This window comes from Gymnogyps californianus, chromosome 1, assembly GCF_018139145.2.
Source record: "Gymnogyps californianus isolate 813 chromosome 1, ASM1813914v2, whole genome shotgun sequence".
Taxonomy (NCBI): Eukaryota; Metazoa; Chordata; class Aves; order Accipitriformes; family Cathartidae; genus Gymnogyps; species Gymnogyps californianus.
In genome coordinates, this window is record NC_059471.1 from 162,418,762 (window position 1) to 162,438,328 (window position 19,567).

A 19,567-nucleotide genomic window follows, 5' to 3' on the forward strand; every position below is an offset into this window, starting at 1 on the left:
TCCCTGGCTACGAAGACAGATCTTCTAGTCCACTTAAAGGACATTGCCGCTGTACAAACGCAACAATAATTTTGGAGAGACACTCATCCTATTTCTGTAACTGTCAGGAATGTCACAGAGGCCTCAGATTCCTCCCAGTTACAATGTCAAAAGCCAGAGGTCTGTAATTCTTATTCCAAAGGATGATACGTCAAAGTAGTAGTAGTATTCTCAGCTCTCATCTAGAACAGTGAATTTCCTGTGAAGAAGAGGTATGCCCTATGGGCTCCAGAGAAGTGTCTGTGTAGTAGTTCTGTGTCTGGAAGGGGACCCTGTATCAGTGCAGATCAAGTTTGTTATGAAGGTGTGGACACCATTGCTTCTGAATCTCATGTGATTAGCACTGAGACCCACAGTACAGCTGTTACGCAGTAACTGTTTTACCTGTTCCATGTTTAAAAATGTTCTGGTACCAAGCTGCTTATTTCCAACTACTTCTGCATAATAGTAAAAGTTTCTACCTCAGCTGAGATGGATGCACACAGGCACAAAGTGCTGCTGAAAGGACAGAAGGGGCTTGGTAAGGAGGGGAGGGCTGGCTGGAGGAGGTGACTGACTTGGAATCAATGCTTATTCTGCTGGGGGTTCTGAATTTCCTGTGGGAGACTGTTAATTGAATTAATTACTGATGATCCTGCGGTGGTGTCTCTGAAGAACCACCTGCAAAAGTAGCTCTGTGTCACGTCACAGTCTGTGGGATCTCTAGATCAACTGAAATTGGTGTTTACAAGTCAAGTACAGTTAGTTTCAAAATATGTTCTGAAACTCATTGCTCTAAGTTAGAATAGCGTGGGGTCTGTGATACAAGTTGGCCATATCCAACATTAAGGATAGAATCTATTTACTTCTGAGGTGTTAACCTGCCAAAGAAGTTACAGTGTTCAGGTCTATGACTGACTGTGCTAAGCATTAAGTAATCTCACTTTCCAGCATCATGTACATCTACAGTTTGGTGCATTGGATCCTGTCTTTGTGTGGCAACTTTTGGCTTGTTTTATTGCCTGATTTCCCCCCCCCCCCCCCCCCCATCTAAACATCAGATAGTGACAGTAGGGAAGGACATAGTAGCAAGAGCTGTTTGTTCAACTCTCAGGTAAATACCACCTTCGGTTTTATGTTTTTACAGATATCAAGACAGTTAACTAGTCTGTGTTCCCCCTGCCCCAGAAAGTAATCCAGTAGTAGATACTGCTTTCCTCTCAAGTGTCTTGTGTCCTAGTGATACAATGGCCATATGATTGAAATTGAACCTATACTGTGGGAGCTTCTGGTAGCAGTGGAAAACTAGGTAGCACAAGTTCAAACCCTGCAAATGCAAGCAGTGTAAATATTCGTTCTTGATTTGAATAGTAGATTTTAGGGACTACAGGACGCAGTTCTTGTGAAACTGGCCGTTGTGCTGTAATTGCAGTTCCTGTGCCATTTTGATTCTGCCATACCTCTTCTGTGCCTTTCTAGTATTGTTGACCAAATTATTCCAATATTATGCCGTGCAAGAAGTCTGCTCTGATGTTGACCCTCTTTGCACTAGTGCTGTCACCAGCTTTAGTACTTCCTCATCTGCAACTGTTGTAGCATCATGTGTGATGCTGTAGTCAGGATTTTTCCAACCAAAAAAGTTCTTTTATTGGGAATATCCATTAATCTTTGTTGGTACCAAAGGCAGAGTTGTGGTGGTCAAGACTTAGGTGTGTCTAATATCAACTCCAGATTTGGTATTCTGATGCAATCTGAATAGCTGCAGTGTGTCTCAGCTTAGAATCCATTACATTCTTAAAATGAGTATCACACTTCATAGAGGATTAAGTAGTCCATTTTTCCCAGAATTGCTTTCTTCCTCTGAATAGTTAAGGATCCCAATAAGAGATGTTAAAGCATGCATTTATATAGTACAACACAGTTTTGGGGAAGGTAACAGAATTTTTGGATCTCAGCACTTTGGCCTCGTACAGCCTCTTTAGAATTCAGGCTCTGATGGTTTCATGCTTCTCTGAAGATCTTCTAGATGGAGATAAGATGTCTTCTTGGATGTTCATTTCTCATCTGCCTTCGGATGCCGCTGTTAACAGATCTAAGAATACACAAATGAAGAGGATGGTAGCCTGGATTATGCTGATTTATAGCTCTCTTAGTTCTTTAGCTCCAAATTAAGCTTTTGGATCCTTTAGAACTTTCTGCTGTCAAGGACCTTAAGGCTATCAGACCTTCTGAGGAAAGATGGCTGATGCTCAGAATATCCTGTGAAATGGTGCAGAAAGGTTACATACTTAGTCTTGATATGTTGCACTTCTTTAAGTTTAGTATGCCCATTAATGGTGGCGTCCCTCATCCTAGGTAGAGGCATTTATTATAGTTTGTATTCCCTTTCAAAGTCTAAGAATGTAACATCTTCCTGAGGCTTTTCTGTTACTTGTCTGCTTAGCAGTTTTGCTCTTGCTGCTTATGGCAGTTGCTTGTGAAAACTATAAGCTGTTTTGCTCAGCCTATATCTACTTCTAAACTTTAAAAGTTGGACTTACTTATGAGGTAGGCTTGTTCTTCAACTGGTTTTCAGTCAGGATTACAACATACCAGGTTTTCCTAACTAGATAACTCCCAGTATGATATTTTCCCAGTTTATGGATAAATGCACATTGATCTCAGAGTTAAATCTGTGCTTGGAGACCACACATATCAAAACTTTGGCATACATGGAGCACATTTATGATGCATGATGATCAGAGCCAAATAGGTCCAGTTGTCGGTAAGTAATTCTTAATACGTTGGTCTCAGTCTCCTTGTTTGAAAAATGTGTTGCTTTTATTGCAAGGTGCTGGAGTGACACTTTTTTATTTACTGACCAAGACAGAAAAGAGGTGGATCAATAGCATGCCTGAGAAAAGATCTGGATCAATAGCATGCCTGAGGCAGATCTACTTCCTCTTTTTTTTATTTTTCTATCAAATCTCTTCAACGGATAGCTTGTTTTACTTTGAAAATAGGATACAACTTTTTTCCTATTGAAATCTCTCCTAGTATGCAAGTCCTGAGGCATGAAATTTGCTACAGTAAGTAGCTTGTCAGAAGCACTTAATATTTTATCTTTTCCTTCCCTCTGTTTGACCACCACCTTTATCTTTTTTTTTTTTAACATATTAGTTGTAACCTCTGCAGATCACTGAATTCTCAAGTCACCTGTAAAGACTGGGAAATGGATTTCCAATTTCTATTGATTCAAATGCAATTCATGCAGCTGTCTATTGTAAACACATTACAAAGCCGTAACCCAATTTAGCATTCAGGTGCAACGCCTCGATATCTAAGTGCATGTGCTTGCTCAGTAGGCTTGGATGATGTAAATTTATGGAAAAGGTATAAAACCAGTATCTTTAAAATGTTTTCATTTTTGTGGTCAAGCAGAAAACCTGTTTCAAATGTTTTTTTTTCCATTTGGGTTACCCCACTGGATGTATGTATTTTTACCACGTTGAGTCTCTTGTTTGCAAACGTTTTAGGTAACTTTGTTCAAGAGCAGTTTCTGTCTCCTATCTCCCAGTACAGGATCACATTAAATAATTTGGTTTGTATAGAAGTCAATTTTTTTTTTCTTTTAAGCTGTGTGCATGTGGTGGGGGAGATCTACTTAATAGGGTTTTTTTTCCTCACTAGGGCATGAATGTCGTCTTCCAAGCTCTTGTTTCGTTTTGCATTTTCCACAGTGTTTCTAACAGCTGTTAATAGTGGGAAAAGTCCAAGAACTGATGGAGTGTCTTTTTTTATGAAGATGGTTGGACTTTTAACCTGTTCCACATTTCTGCATGTAGAGGATTTGGGGCTTCATACTTATTCATGCACAAGTGTTCTTGCTACTGCGGAGGGTAAAATTCAAACTTTTCAGATTTTAACAGTCGTCTTGTACTATGTAAGGTAAAGCTAGTCTTCAGCCACCTGCATCATTTATAGCTTTTGTTGGCAAGTGCAAAAGACGAGACTCACGCGACAGGTTTCAAGGTTGCATTAGAATTTTCTATGAATGGGATAAAAGAATGCTGTCATCTCTCTTAGCAAGGCCTTGTTTATATTGAAGTTTAAGCAGCTGCCTCAGCACTAAGTGGCATGCATATCTATGCTTGAAGCCTTTAAAGGTGCTATTTAATGCTCTACATGTTATTTAACAAGCTATTTTACAAGGCATCATTCAGTAATGTTTGAGGAGTTGATTGGATCATCAGGATAACTGAAGAGACAAAAGGGTGTTTCTGCGGCTTAGTCATCTTGTGTTGGCATTGACCCAGTTTCATTTCAGATAGTGATGCAACTCTGTCTCGCTTTCAGTTTCTTTTCAAGCAACTAACGGACAGGGCTTCCTGTCTAGAATTAAAGCACACAAGGCTTTTGGTAGTGCATTGCTGGCATTGTGTGTAGTGGTTAGATGTAGGTATTGACAGGATTGAGATGTACATGACATTTTATGTGACTGCTTTTGCAGAGCCAGTTCTAGCTTTTTAGGATATGTTAGAAAAGGATGAGCTCATCCAGGTCAGTATGACTCCAGTTAAAAGCCAAGATATGTAGGTGACTTGTCAGGTGTTTTTGTGATAAATGATGTTGAAGGAATCTGAGAGGATGAAGCTGCATCACCTTTGCAAGCTGTGCCAGCAAGAAAAACCCATGTAATTAGTGGTTGATTTCATAGGTTTTTGGCAATAACATACCTATGAATATTAATAGTTGGTGATTGGTGATCAGACATTAAGAAGAGATGCTGGCTTTGAGAAGCTTTTCTGAGGAACAGATAAGTGTTTTGAAGGTATCGGAGTGACTAGCTGTCTGCTCTGATAAAGACTTAGTGTTTTGTCAGCAGTAGGGTAGGATATCTATCATCAACTTCCTTTGGAAGAGTTGTAGATTTTGGTTAACTGTGGTGACAGGTTTTTTTAAACTGTTCTGGGAAAGGCCATCTGTGCTACTAAACGAAATTATTTAAAACTAAAAATACCAGTAAAGCTCATTTCTATCACATTGTCCGTATTTTAAAACAAAGATGTTTTCCATCTACTTCAACATAACAGTATGCATCTGATACCTTACAGGTGCCAAATATGACCAAAAAAATTGTTCCTTGGCGGCAGTTCAGTGTGTAAGGTAGAAAATTTCCTTCAGTCAGCGCTTGGCTGATGATAAGCTTATAGAGAAAGATGATGTCTTGTTCACTGTGTATGTTACAGTTTGATCATCTGTTATTAACATCTCTTCCTCATGTTCCACCAGAACAATGGCAGGAGACTGTAGGGGATGTTTGAAAAGTGTCTCTTTTACTGGTTGTATAATCATTGCATACAGGCTGAGGGAGATTGGTTGCCTGTCTGGAAGCTACGCTATACCAGATGATCTGTGGCGTTCAAGAGTTAAGTTCACATGAGTGCAGGAGAGTTGTGATCAAATTATGTGCATGGTTTTGCAGTCTGAGAAATTCTTTCTCAATGCCAAACCCAGTGAAGGCTAAGTAGAATACATGGAGAACTTAAATAGTGATGTCTCTATAGATACTGAATACCAATAAATAACAGTGCGAGTTTTGGAAGACGCTGAGAATTATGTATAAGTGAATATCATTAGTTGAACTAGGCTGCTGTAGAAATTGATATATTTATATCTATACATAAATTGTGAGAAATACTTCACATTAAACTCTCTAAATTGGCTTGTTCAGTCTTAAAAATGAAACTTCCTACTTCAATTTTTCAGTGCTTTTAGTAGCAACTGTAGCTATGCTAAATTGTAAGACAGATCTAATTTACACCCTACTCTTAAAGATACTTCCTTCGGCTGTGAAGCTGCTGTCATGAAACATGGTAGAGATTATTGGCACTAATTTTGTCATCTTTCCTCTTTTTTACAGGTGGTCTCCCAGATAAGAAGTTTGAGGTAGATAAACGAGCCATGAATCTCGGGGATTTTAATGACATGATGAGAAAGGATCGGTCTGGGTTCCGTCCACCTAATTCCAAAGACATAGGAACCACAGATAGCGGGCCTTACTTTGAGAAGGTGAGAGAAATATTTTTAGATAAATTAATGTCAACCTCTATGTTTGAGGTCCCAGTTTTTACCCTACTCCTCTGGAAGTGCTAAAAATTCAGTAACCTTGGACGAACTCAATAATAAAAGGTGTGGGGGAGTTACGTTTGTAGAATGAATGTGTACGTAAAACAGAGGTGTCAGATGTGCATAGACAAACTAAATTATCTGGGGAGAATGAGGCTTTTTATTCTAGAACAGACTGCTCTTAATATGGACAAAAAGAAATTCCTTTGTTTTTCTTGGAAGGGTAAACTGTTGGTAGCAATGAAATTCATTATAGGTTTCATCACAGTGATTCTTTTGGCTACTGACTACAATCATCTACTGTAAAAAAAATTTGGTTTAGATCTAAGTAAACATAAGTAATCACAGTCTTCCAAATTTTTTCTGCTTTCGTGTCTGTCATTTATTGGAAACACCCTTTCTAAATTCCGCAACCCCTTATGCTGTATGTCCGTCTACTGTAAGCTTCTGTATGACATCTGTTTCTCTGTGACATCTGTTGTATGTTATGGTAGCGTTTCTTTCATATTCTTGCCTATTTTAAATAAAAGCTTTCACTGTTATTATCAAACATTAATTGCTTCACATTATGAATTGGAGAGTGTCCAATAGATTCAGAATGCTTTAGGGTTTTTTTAATACAGTTTATCACATGTAAAATGGAAAAGAAATTTGGTTTAAAAATTCTGAAGGCGTGTTACTGTCAATGAATTTAACTCCTCCATTTTGGTATAACAGGCCAAAAAACAGCTTTGTCAACTCCCTCTGGTGGCCTCATTAATAAATACCACTAGCAGAGCTAATGCATTCCTAACAAATTATGTTCGTAGGTGTGTGCTAACATTAGGAATTCATTCAAGATTTGTTTGTTTCTGTAGTGGTAATAGCCACTGTCAGAAAAGAACTTCATGAGAGTTCAAAATGTATTTTTAAAAAGAAACCTTTAGGAATTTATTGATTATCTCCTTGGACCAAAATCTTAATTATCAAGTGATCATTTGAGTCAGAAGTTTTGTCCTTGTAATTGCTATTACAAATTAACTTTGCTTCTTCCAAGTCACTCACCGTCCCTCTTTCTTTCCTCTTGCATTCTGTTGCTTCACTAACCAACTCCTGCTGTTGGCTAACTGCTGCTTCAGCTGACTTTGCCTTTCTCCAATCAAGATGGGTGCCTTGGGGATGAGGCTCCCTGCTCTCCCTTCTCCCCTTCTCCCAGCTACAAGCTGTCTCCCTCTGGTTCCACACTATCCAACGTCGGCCTTGGGGCAATCGGCTCAGGGCTCAGTCCCCAAAACTTCGCTGCTAGACAAGTAAGCAGGCCACCTTATAAGATGCATTGTTATAAGGCTGCAACCTGGGCTTAATCCTGGTTAGTTGGTTGCTTGCATTTGTTTTCCTACTAAATAAATTAATATTGTTAATGGAAACTTCAGCTATATCAGGCCATTGAGAATCAATCCACTTTGGTTCCTGTCATCAGACTGTATTCCATCTGGTTTTGTTGGCCTCTTACTTCCTGCATAATAGTGCAGCAGCAGATAGATGTGCTTTTCAGAAGTTATGAAGTTAGTGGCAACCTTTATATTTTAATTGCTGATTTAAAACCCAGTTAGAGGCTGTTGATTTGCCCCACCACCCCGACACTGAATTTTTCCAGACTCCACCCGATGACCTTGTATGTAGAAATGTGCCTTTAAAAAATTGCAATCGTTTTGCATTGTTCCTGTTCCCTTCTCCCTTCCCCACAGCCCAAAGAAAGGATTGATTTAGCAGCCTTTAAAAACTCTTGAAATAGCAATATTTTTGTTCTGTATACGGCGGAATGGTGGGGAAGAAATGAAGAGGTTAACTGCAGTTTGGAAGAATTTCTGGCTATTATGTTTTGCGTTATGCTAGAAGAAAATGTTGCAGGAATACTAGGAAATGAAAGAATAGAACCTAAGTATTGCAACTGGACTAGCTTATGTAGTCACATGCCTAACATGATGGTGTTTCTTTGTGTTGTCTTTCTGTTTCTATGTGACACAATCAGTGTTGAACTCAGATTAAGTCCAAAATTTGCAGGCATGTTCTTGGATTCAGTGTGCAGAACTCTGAGCTTTAAGGAGGGCTGAAAGTGTAGCTGCAGCTTCAAGCCTCTCAAAAAAAAAATTTTAATGTGTAGTTGACCCCAGTCAGTTCTTTCCAGAATAAAAACTTTTGTCTCTTGGGGTTTTTTGTTTATCCCCCTACGTGCTTAGTATGACATCTTGAGTTGCTTCTGAAAGAGAAGATACATTAAGAAAGTGAAGTGTGATGCAGGTGAATGAGGCAATCTATAATGCTGCCAGTATAGAAGCAAGATGAGAGACTTCTGTTTTAGCAAAAGGACAGTGGAGGATGCACAGTATTATGGTAGAAGGGAGGCAAAATATATGAAATCGTGGTGTATAAGGGAAGGAAAGGTTTTGGAGAAGGCCTGCACAATCTCAGTTTGGAAGAATGATGAATTTATGCTGGGTACAGCAATGCTGGCATGGAGAGGAAGAACAGAGAATGATGGCTGAGGGATGGAAAATGTACTGTTTAGAATCCCAGGTATCTGAGGATCATAGACATCCTGAATACAGCAGAAGATGGGAAGTTCTGAGGGTCTTGAAAATAAAAGGGTAGAATCATGGCACATAAGGACCTTTTGGAATACGAGCTTCAGCTTTTAGAAGCAACAGCATGGAACTGTTAGTGTAGGAGACTGTCCATAACATTTCCTGTGGCTTTTGTTGAAAGATGTTACAAATAAAAGACAGTCTGCTCAGAGGCTGAAATAGTGAAACATAATCATGAATTTTCTTTGATCTTTTTCGTGCAGTAGGATTTATTATTACAGAAGTTACTTATAACACAGTAAATACTTCTCATTAAAAAAACTCAAACAGCAAGTATTCTTGTGATAGAAAATAAATCACTGGGAGAAAAAAAAACAAAAACATTTTTTCTCACTTGAAAATTTTCCTGCTCTTCAATTTAGTAGGAAAAAAAGGAAAAGAAAAACATCCCAATCCAGAATGCTGAAGTTTTCACATCAAAAGGAAAATTTTTAGTAGAATTTTAGAATTCTAATATCAGGTAGTGAAAGGCCTGCAGAGGAAGTAATAGGCTTATGCGTCATATCTCAACAACCTACTCAGAAAAAGTACCTGACTTTCCTAAAGTGATGGCCCAAAATTCTTGTTGACACGGTCTTGCCATACTTCTAAGCCAATGGAATGTTTTTTTGAGTGTGGTGTTTGTACTCCAAGTTTCCATTTCCCAACATGTAAAGTGCAAAATATAAAACATTAGCTTTGTCATGTGCTTTGAAATAAGTGGATAAACATGACACTCTCATGTAGAGGAGAAAGAGCCTGCATCTCAAAAATGTAGTACAGCAGTTTTAACCCAGGTAGATATTACTGATTTAGGGCAAACATCTTGGTAATTCTAAGGGTACTCTGTTTAAGTCAGTACTTGCCTCGTTGTTATTGATATGTAGTTAATAGCATAGAAATCCATTATCCTGAAAGATTCATCTTCTCACTACTGCTTTAATTTTATAGGGTGGCAATCATGGTTTGTTTGGAAACAGCACAGCACAATCGAGGGGCATGCACACACCAGTGCAGCCACTAAATCCTTCCCCCAATATCCGGGCGCAAGTGCCTCCCCAATTTCTTTCTCCCCAGGTAAGGAATTTATAGTAACTGGTTACTTGTAAAAGTAGAGCTGCAGCCTTCAGAGCACATCATTGAGGTTACTTATACATCTATCTTAGTCTTGACTTGATGTTAAGAAATTGAAAACTTAGATAAGATAAAAAAATAAAATTCATAGTTGAAAGTGCTTAAAACTCAGTGCCGAAGGATTAGCCTTCTTTCTTATTCCAAGGCAATTGATGGTAAATGCTCGCTACCAGTATTTTTAAACCTCAAAGTGGATTCAGGAATCCTGTGTCTTACATAGGCTTTTGCAAAGTATTTTAAAAAAAAAAAAAAAAAAAAAGTGAAAGCTGAAAGTTTTTTCTGAAGTGTGACAGGTTGCTTAATTTTTTTCAAGCAGTCTTGTCCTGTGCTTCCTGCCCCCCCTGAAAGAGAGGCCTGATGAAAGGCTACGCGTTGCTTTTACATTGCAGAGCTCTAAGACTTCAGGGTCTCCAAATGCACAAGTTTACCTTTTGCTTTGGACTTGGTGAAGACTTTTGGAGATTCTCTTGAATTCTACTTGTGTAACTCTCAAATAATGCAGGGAGAAATGGGGGGGATTCTTCTCCACCTACTCCTGTCTTTTACTATAGCTTATTCAGTGTACAAAGAGATTAACTCTTTCTGTGAGGCACTGTTTCTTTGCTCCGGTGACTGCCTGAATGCCTTTCTTTTCCTTTGTCAAGCAGTACGTTTTTAATGTGATAATGCAGTACTGTGATTACTGGTTAGCTGCATATATATCAGCATTTTAATTTAGTGCAGTCTCTAGCAACCAATTGGTTGGGGGAGGAACCTTTGTGTGTGTGTCTGCATCTGCACATGTAATACTGTATACTGTCAATCAAGTGAGGTATATTCACTCTGCTCAGGTCACAGATTGTGCATGTTTAAATGTGATGTGTTAATAAATCTGTAATGTCTTTCTCAGAACACCATTTAAGATTGGTGTCGTACCTGTTCCTTTATAGAAATACTTCATCATCTTTTCTCATAGCAGTGCATTTCTTGAGGATATGTAACTCGTTTCCATGCAGGTTTCAGCCTCCATGCTCAAACAGTTTCCCAACAGTGGCTTGAATCCTGGTCTTTTCAATATGGGCCCCCAGCTTTCTCCACAACAGATTGCCATGCTGAGCCAGCTTCCACAGATTCCCCAGTTTCAATTAGTAAGTAGCTAGTAATCTTGTGAGACAGACTGTTTACAAATTGTCTGCTGAAAGAGTTTTCTTTTTATGTTTGTTGTAATTCTGTTTTGTTTTACTGATCTTGTGTTATTTTTGTAGGAGTATTCCCTATTTGCTGTACAGGAAAATACAGCCCTACTAGAGGGCAGCAGATGAACTAAACAGGCCTATGTACTTATTGTGAATGTTGCAGTGGGTTAGTAATGATTCTACGCAATGTCTTTGCACAGAAAGCAGTTGTTTGTTGATTTTTAATGATGTTTTCTTCAGACTTGTAGTCATAGTGATGGTAATAAAGCAGGTACTAGTAATACTGTTGCATGATGTTAAATTAGAAACAAGTGAAGGATATAGTATTCTTGTAATGCATTCATTGTCATTGTATTTGAGTGTGTGGAATGAGAAACAGTTTACCTAAGTTCTGAGCAAAGCATTTGCTAGTGACTAGCTCCTGGCAATTATATTTCACTTGATGAGTTCTGTATTTTCACTCTTCCCACCCCCACTTATCTTGTAGGCATGTCAGCTCCTCCTTCAGCAGCAGCAGCAGCAGCAGCTGTTACAGAGCCAGAGGAAGTTATCTCAAGCTGTGCGACAACAGCAGGAGCAACAGGTGTGGCACTGTTTTTGTCAATCATATGAAGTATAAAGTGCACTGGGAAAATGCAGTCTGCAGCAAAGATGGCGCTGGCTTTAGTAATGTCATCTGCTCTCTTCAGTTTGCGCTCTCTTCAGATTGCACTTTCAGAGAGCAAGGTCCCTTGGATCTCTTTCAAGTTACTGTTTCTTCATGTTTACTGGAATTCTGTGTTACGGTATAGGATATGGCATCCCCATTTTTTTTCTTTCATTTGCAGATTGCTCGTATGGTGAGTGCCCTCCAGCAGCAGCAGCAGAGGCAGCCTGGCATGAAGCATTCACCATCCCACCCTGTTGGGCCTAAGCCACATTTAGACAGCATGGTACCCAATCCTTTGAATGTGGGTCTCTCAGATTTACAGACCAAAGGGCAAATACCTGGATACGGTTCAGGTAAGTGCTCTGTGGAAAGACATTTGGTGCATTGCCTATAGTTACCATATTAATATGGTAATTGTGTTACCATATTAGCCAGTTATGTCGGGGTCCCAAAGTCAGGACTTTATGTATAAGCACTAGAGCAAAGGTTATGACAAGTGTCAACTCTTGATCAAATTGCATTATTTTTCATTACATGGGAAGAAGACAAACCTAATAACAAAGGATGTCTTGGTGGCACTAACTGACCTAACAAGTTTATTTGGAAGTTGCCTCTTGAACATTTCATTTGCTACCGTTGGATTTTTTTTACCTTTCGTATGATCACAATGACTCCCTGTTTGAAGATACTTAAAGCAAAAAGAGCGAATGATAATGGAGTTTTGTTTGTTTGTTTCACAGGCTTTGGCTCAAGTGGCATGGATTATGGCATGGTGGGAGGGAAAGAGGCTGGAACAGAATCCCGCTTTAAGCAGTGGACTATGATGGAAGGGCTGCCCTCTGTGGCTTCACAAGATGCCAATATGCACAAAAATGGTGAGAAGGGGAGTGGCTATTTTGGGAATGCCCTTGCAGTATCATCTTGCCAGGGGTGAAATAGCTCAGATGAAACTATGCTTCAAGTTAGTGAATGTCTTACCTCACCAGTATGCATCTTAAATATTTTTTGTTTTAGTATACCATACTCATAAAGATCCCAACCTTTCCCGAGTGTAAATGTATCTTCTTAATGCTTCAGGTGCAATAGTGCCCCCCGGAAAGGCTCGTGGAGGATCGCCCTACAACCAGTTTGACATAATTCAGGGTGACCCACTAGGTGGCCATGCCGGCCCTGCTGGTGATAGTTGGTTACCTGCCAAATCTCCACCAACGAACAAGATCGGAAGCAAATCCAGCAACGCCAGCTGGCCTCCAGGTATTACATAAGGGCAGGGGTATGTCCTAGCTTTCGACTAGATGTGCTGGGACCTTTCCTCATCATACTTTTAAATAACCACTGCAAGGAAAATATTTGCTTGGCCTATCTCATTTTTTAAATTTCTTGCACATTGAATTAGAACATAAATGTTGAATTTCCAGTAAAAAATTGCTGGGCTAAATATGAACTAACTGCTGAATTGCCTGAGTAGTATTTGGTTTTTGTTAGGTGAGCTCTTATCTTCTGTAGTTTGGTGACTTTACACTTACAGAAATTTTCATAAGAACACTTGTTCATAGAATACACAATACCAGCTCCCTCCTCTTGTATTGATTCTTTATTTGTGTTGTGTTAGGCTGACGCTGGGTGTAAAGATTCTGATTGATAGTGTGGAATCAGAAAGCAAAAGATGTGAAAGCTTGTTTTTTGTGATGGTGGGAACAGGATTTTCTTGACCTTTTGTATTTTATGTAGCACGAACTTTTCTTCGGGCAATTGTTTACAAATACGATCCATTGCGGACCACAAGGTTTCTTTTGCCAGCAGTATTGGTACAATATGTATACAATGTGTGTGCTATGCTGTTGTGGTTCACCTTTGCTCATGTCGTGTAAGGAATAGAAGAATGTTGCCATGTTTCAGTACTGCTCAGCAGTCTTGTGGCTTGAGTAGAAGTTTCTTGCTTTCTGGATTACAGACACATTCTTTAAGTCTTCTAGAGTTTTAGTGGCAGAATTTTATCTTTCCACTAGAAAACTCAACAATCTAGGAAAAATACGTATGTATTTGAACACGCATACAATTTTCTGTATAAAACGTTCATTAAACACAGAGTGGTGTCCTTGAAGTTGCATGGATTATCACCAGTGCTGTTCAGCAAATAGTGGATGCTGTGATTTTTCTCTGCCTGGAAGACTCTTACATTCCAGGAAAACATTACTAACTGCAAATCCTCTGCTGTGTATCCTCTCAAGCACAAAAAAGTAAAGGTGCAGGTACATCTCTTTTGTAAATCAGTAGCACAGACCTTGCATCAGAAGGCCTAGGAATCTGTGTGACAGCTACAACTGCAGGAAACCTACAAAAAGTAGTTAAAGCTTTTTATGTGGGAGCCCCTCATTGTCTAATTCTGGCAAGAAAATGTTTTCTGATGAGCTAATAGAATTAAAGAATTAGTTATCTCAACACCTGCACACCCACAACATTTCATACCACTGACTGCTCTCTGTAGAGGTGTATTTGCATTACATTTCTGTCAGCCTGGTTGTTAAGTACTGAGCTTCTTGAGCTGCAGTTACTGTTCATAATGCCGGAAACGCCCAAAATGAATTTTTTTTCAGGACCTCTCTCGTAGACTCATTGTTGCTGAACTTGTTTCTTTAGTCACCATTCCCCTATATAATACTGAGAAACACAGTACTGCTTGGAATGTTAGGAGAGGGATGTGAGGATCAGCTCTGCTGTGTTTCCAGGTTTTGGAGCAGTCACTGGCTCTGGCAAGATTTTTGGTACCAGAAGGCTGTTACAGAAGTGAGAAGCTGAATAGCTACTCTTTGCCCCTCATTGATGTCGTAGAGCTTCCTTAGTGATACCTGCAGTCCCACTGTCAGTGATAAGTAAAATTTCTGCTGTTGCTGACTGCGTCACCACTGTGAGAGGATAGCTGGAGTTCACAAATCCTGAACATAAGCTCTCACTGGGATCATCGGTACCATCCCTAATTTCTTGTGTAAACGAGTAGCCCATGACTGTGATTGCAGACGTCACGTAACAGATCATGGGTTTTGGCATGTGGCTTTTATGCAATTATTGCTAGCCCTCTCTTATGAGGTCCATAGGCTATTGGGACAAGTGTTACTGTCCCATAACCATCAGCCACTTAAGCTGTCTCATAGCCTCTCTAGATTATTGGCTTCCTCAAGAAGGAAACTTAGCTGAGATCATGATCCACCTTATCTACACCCCTGATGAAGAATAAAGACCCAAAATTATTTTACACTGTAGGTCCTTTTTCTCTGCAAGCTTGTAGATGAGACCCGCTGTCAGTTCTTGGCATGGAGATACAATTTTTCTTCCTAGTGTTGCACAATAATTTGTTAACAAAAATGAGTTTACAAGAGAAAACCTCTTCAAATAGTTGCGTTTTTCCTTTGAATGAATACAGTGGTCACTCAGCATTCACCCTGACTACACCTTTCGCGTTTTCCTCCTAAATGCCATCTGCTGCAGAAATTCTGCCGTTCAAGAGAGCAGTATTGTTCAGCACAAAGATAAATGAAGTGGTGCCCAATCAAACTGATATCACAGCTGGAGGTGAGAGCAAGTTTTGCTGCATTGGTGAGAAATACATCTTTTGGTTATGTCACACAGACTTGCATACCTAGGTAATACTAGACTGTAATTTTTCCATTCAAGAGCAGTTCAGTCATATACTCCAGGCAAACTGGCCTGGATATGTCTGTCATGGTTTTCCTAATAATCTTATGTTTGAACTTTTTGGGAGGACCTTTCAAATATCAGTGGAGAAATGCACTTCATGTTTTCTTTACTATCTAGAAATAAAAGAGCATGTCCGTAGGGAAAGTTGGGGAATGTGCATGAGAATAACTGTCAGTCCCAAAGGATACTTTGGAAATTTGTCAGTATGGTGAAGTTCAGGGAAGACTCTTCTCCAGACCAGGATTATATTGATGAGTGAATGTGTTTATATGCAATACACCTGATCTTTGGAGCCTTGTTTGAATATTCCTTAACTTCTTGATGAGAGCTTACTATGCACTTAATTTTCAGTCTCACCAATTCTCAGAAATCTTTACAAAGGCAAGACTTGGACTTACCCTTTCCCCACTCCCCCCCACCCCACCCCCCTTGCAAACAAGTTCTAATTTCCAGGTCCTAACCTGTGTTCATGGATTCTTTATCTCAGAGCAGAGAAGATCTTTTGACTAGACCCAAGAGCTGTATTGCTTGTTGCTTAAGCATAAGGTGGTCCTGTTTGTGAAAGGATTACAGTATTTTGGTTGTAGCTGAGCAGATTCCTTCCTTGATGCAGTGCTGATTGCTCATACTGTTAGGAATGTTGATACCTGGTATCCTAGATTATTTTGTTGAGTTACTAGAGATTGGGAGATGTGAATCAGGTTTACAAAATCATGAAGGCAGTGAACAAGCTAAATGCAGAATTGTAATTCTGCGAATCCTGTAACACTGGAACCATGGTGCAAATGCTGGACTTCAGAGGATATAAATTTTAAATACATGGGAGCTTTTTTTTTTTGCCATTGGGAGTGGTGAACTTCTGGAATGTGTTGTTTTTAGAGCTTGTGGAGACAGATGGTACTAGCCAGTTGAAACAGTGATTGGATAAACTGATGGAAAAACAGTTTCACAAGCAGGTGCTAGCAGATAGAGGGTATTTCTGACATGCTAGATAGAAGGACCATGGATGCTGGGAGAGTGTGAGGGCAGTAAGCCTACAGATAGTGGCCAGGTTTGTGTTCTGTCCCTAAATGGTATCTCTTCTACCAATGTTAGCAGAATACTGGGCTAGATGGACCAGAGTTCTGACCCAGTGGGGCATTTATTATGTCTTCTCTGAGATTCTCCTGCCAGTGCATTATCACAATCTAATACTGCCCTTGCTGTGCCAATTGTTTGAACCAGTAGTATCACATTTTCTTCTGTATTTGTCTGTGAAAGTCATAGTCTTGACGATGCTTCTTCATTACAAAGGTGACTGAAATGAACCCTTCCATGCCAGATTCACCCTACATGGTTTCATTCCAGAGAGCACATCCTGGATCCCACTTTTAATCATGGATTTTTAATTACGCTCAAATATTCTGTCATTAATTATTTCAAAACTTCAGGTTGGAAATAAAGGTATGATTCCATATCCTGGACTTGTATCTGCAAGGGATGAATTTGCCACCTTGGCACTCTTTTCACACTTACCCAAATTGTCATATAGTATCTGAAGCTTCTTTACTTGTTTTTCTGTTTGGCAGTTTTACTTTCTTATCACTGCTTCCAAAATTGACCACAGCACTTTATTCATTGAGCATCTACTCAGAGGAGGAACCAAGTTACTGATCTTTCTTACAGTAACTGGAGTTTTTTTATGTTGATACTTTATATAAGTCATCCTCTTGTCTTAAAAATCTGACATGCCTGGAGCTATAGTTGAAAGGAAACTAAAGCATTGTAAGTATATTCCATCTCATTGTGGAGCATGAAGAATGTCAATGAGTATATACATTGCTTTTACCACAAGGCATCTCACCTTAGCATTACGTCAGTATTGATAGGTAATGTATAAAGTGTGTGTGCGCACCAACAATGTAAAGTGTCAAATGTGTTTACAAACTCTTAAGGTAGGTAGCCTTTCCTTGAGAAAGGCTTCTGCACACGAAGTATGCGTGCCGAATCTAATCTTATAATATATAATCTAATCTTACCTATCTTAAAAAATATGTAATGTATTAAGGAAGGGTGAAACTTTTGAGGCCTCATCTGAGTGTAGTAAAACAGAAATAGTCAAAGGAATACCGTATGCACTGCACCACTTTTTTGTAGTGTAGACTTGTATTCAGACGCTAGAAAGAGTGCCATGGGAGGAAATGTGAAATAGATTTTAATTAAGAAAAGTCTGAATTTTTTTCTGAGGAACAGTGTAGAGGACAATTATTTACCCTCCTAAAATATCTTCAACAATTACTTCCAGTAAATGGCATTTCCCTGTTTGCAACTAATTCCTTTTTCCTTCCTGTCCCAGAGTTCCAACCAGGAGTGCCATGGAAAGGTATACAAAACATTGACCCTGAATCTGACCCCTATGTGACCCCTGGAAGTGTGCTGGGGGGGACAGCCACATCTCCCATTGTAGATACTGACCACCAACTTCTGCGGGACAACACCACAGGTAAAACAGTGAACAACTGGTATGTGGTTATTTAAGTCATTCTGATATTTGAGAATATTCTGATGTTCCTGTCGTAACAGCATAACGGTCTATTGCATTTGACTGAGGAGGAAGCCATGTGCCTTTGCACTGTGGCCGTGTATCACATGAAAGCTTGGCGTTGGTACAAATCGTGTCTCTCTTGAGTTTTAACAGTATTACAGAAACTCTGTGAAATTGGCCTACTCTTTCTCTCTCCTTTTCCCTTTGATAGGGTCTAATTCTTCCCTCAACACCTCGCTGCCTTCACCTGGTGCCTGGCCCTACAGTGCCTCTGACAATTCCTTCACCAACGTTCATAGCACTTCAGGTACGCGGACTCCAAAACTTACCTGGACAAAGCATTTTCCACTTATTCACTAGTTCCTCATTCTTGTTCCACTTTGAATATTTAGTCTTTCAGTAATTTCTGAAGAACTCAAAATTTGAGTGGCTGATCAGATAGTTTTCTTCCTGATGATAAAATACTCTGTTGTAGTTGCTTTAAAAACTAGACTGAGATCCTCTGCCCTTCCTCCCACCCCTGATACAAAATTCTTAGTTACGCAAGTTAAAGAATAGGGTATCTGTGAGCAGCAGATGCAAAAGGAAGAAAAACCCCACATGCACAGTCTGTTGACATGTGTAAGGAATTGGGGGACTGTCATAATTTTTTAAACATACTTGCTCCTGTATGTATGAGTTAAGGAATTAGAGTAATAAGGTGAGTGATTTTATTCATTTTACCTTTAGAATATTGGAGTGCTGTGAAGGGAACACTTTTGTCTCACCTTTTATAGCACTCATTGTTCCCTGAAACCTGGAGAGAGAGAGGGCTTTTAGTCCTCTGGCTTTTAATGGTTGGCCTGTAAATAGTACTTTAGGTATCTGCCTCAGATCCTTGGTAAGAAGGTTTCCAAAGCTTTCTTGTGAAAAATGGTTTCTGCACACACTTCTGAGTAGGACGCTGGAAATACTTGCTCCAGACAAACCATTTGGATTTTGAACTTCTTACAAATGCCAGAGTTTTCTCTTGAGACATTGTCTTGACAACTACTTAAAACTGAATAATTGTGTGTAAATAGCAGAAGTGACGAACATAGCTGCAAGCTGCATCTGGCCCAGACTTTGTTTTTTGCATCTTACTGAATAAAAGCTGTGTTCATATGTTATCTCAGCATCTTCACAAAATGTGTTGAAAATCCTATTTAGCCCTCGACAAAAACAGTGTTCCTGCTGCCAGTTTGTGGGGTGACTTTGGTTTGAAGCAGTATCTGCGTATGCAGCATTCCAATGACATAAAAGATTTCTCTTTCATAGCCTCAGGAAAGGAGTGGCATGTATCAGCTTCTTACCTCTGCATAATTTTTGTCTAGCACATAAGAAAGACCCAAGAAAGAAAAAAATGATTAAAGTCATAGTTGAATTGAGGAAACTAGACCACTGTCTGGCACACATACCATCTTCTACTCATGTTGTTAAACTACACACCAGCATTTTACAGCCAGAAAGTGGGTCATCTGAATTAGGGATTTAGAATTCACATATCTGTAAAACAAACTGAGTCTAGTGAAAGCAGATTTTTAAGGCACTTTCATATACTTTCATAGGTTAGTGCTTGAAACCTGCTTGCTATTGACAGTTACTCTATCATGGAAATAGTGATCCAACTGTAAAATGAAGC

General features: G+C 39.4%; 1 protein-coding gene across 6 annotated transcripts in view; it reads left to right on the forward strand.

The window, feature by feature from the left end:
- Positions 1–19,567, forward strand: part of TNRC6B (trinucleotide repeat containing adaptor 6B) — a 120,705-nt gene that overhangs the window by 95,494 nt on the left and 5,644 nt on the right. For 4 of the 6 annotated variants that reach the window (XM_050915603.1, XM_050915605.1, XM_050915607.1 and 1 more), the window contains 9 exons: positions 5,921–6,069; positions 9,681–9,806; positions 10,859–10,990; positions 11,526–11,621; positions 11,866–12,040; positions 12,428–12,562; positions 12,765–12,941; positions 17,719–17,865; positions 18,119–18,214. In XM_050915603.1, the coding sequence (XP_050771560.1) occupies positions 5,921–6,069; positions 9,681–9,806; positions 10,859–10,990; positions 11,526–11,621; positions 11,866–12,040; positions 12,428–12,562; positions 12,765–12,941; positions 17,719–17,865; positions 18,119–18,214 (1,233 nt within the window). Of the gene's footprint in view, positions 1–5,920; positions 6,070–7,244; positions 7,416–9,680; positions 9,807–10,858; positions 10,991–11,525; positions 11,622–11,865; positions 12,041–12,427; positions 12,563–12,764; positions 12,942–17,718; positions 17,866–18,118; positions 18,215–19,567 lie in introns of all 6 variants that reach the window. The other 2 variants (XM_050915602.1, XM_050915606.1) reach the window with 2 other exon arrangements.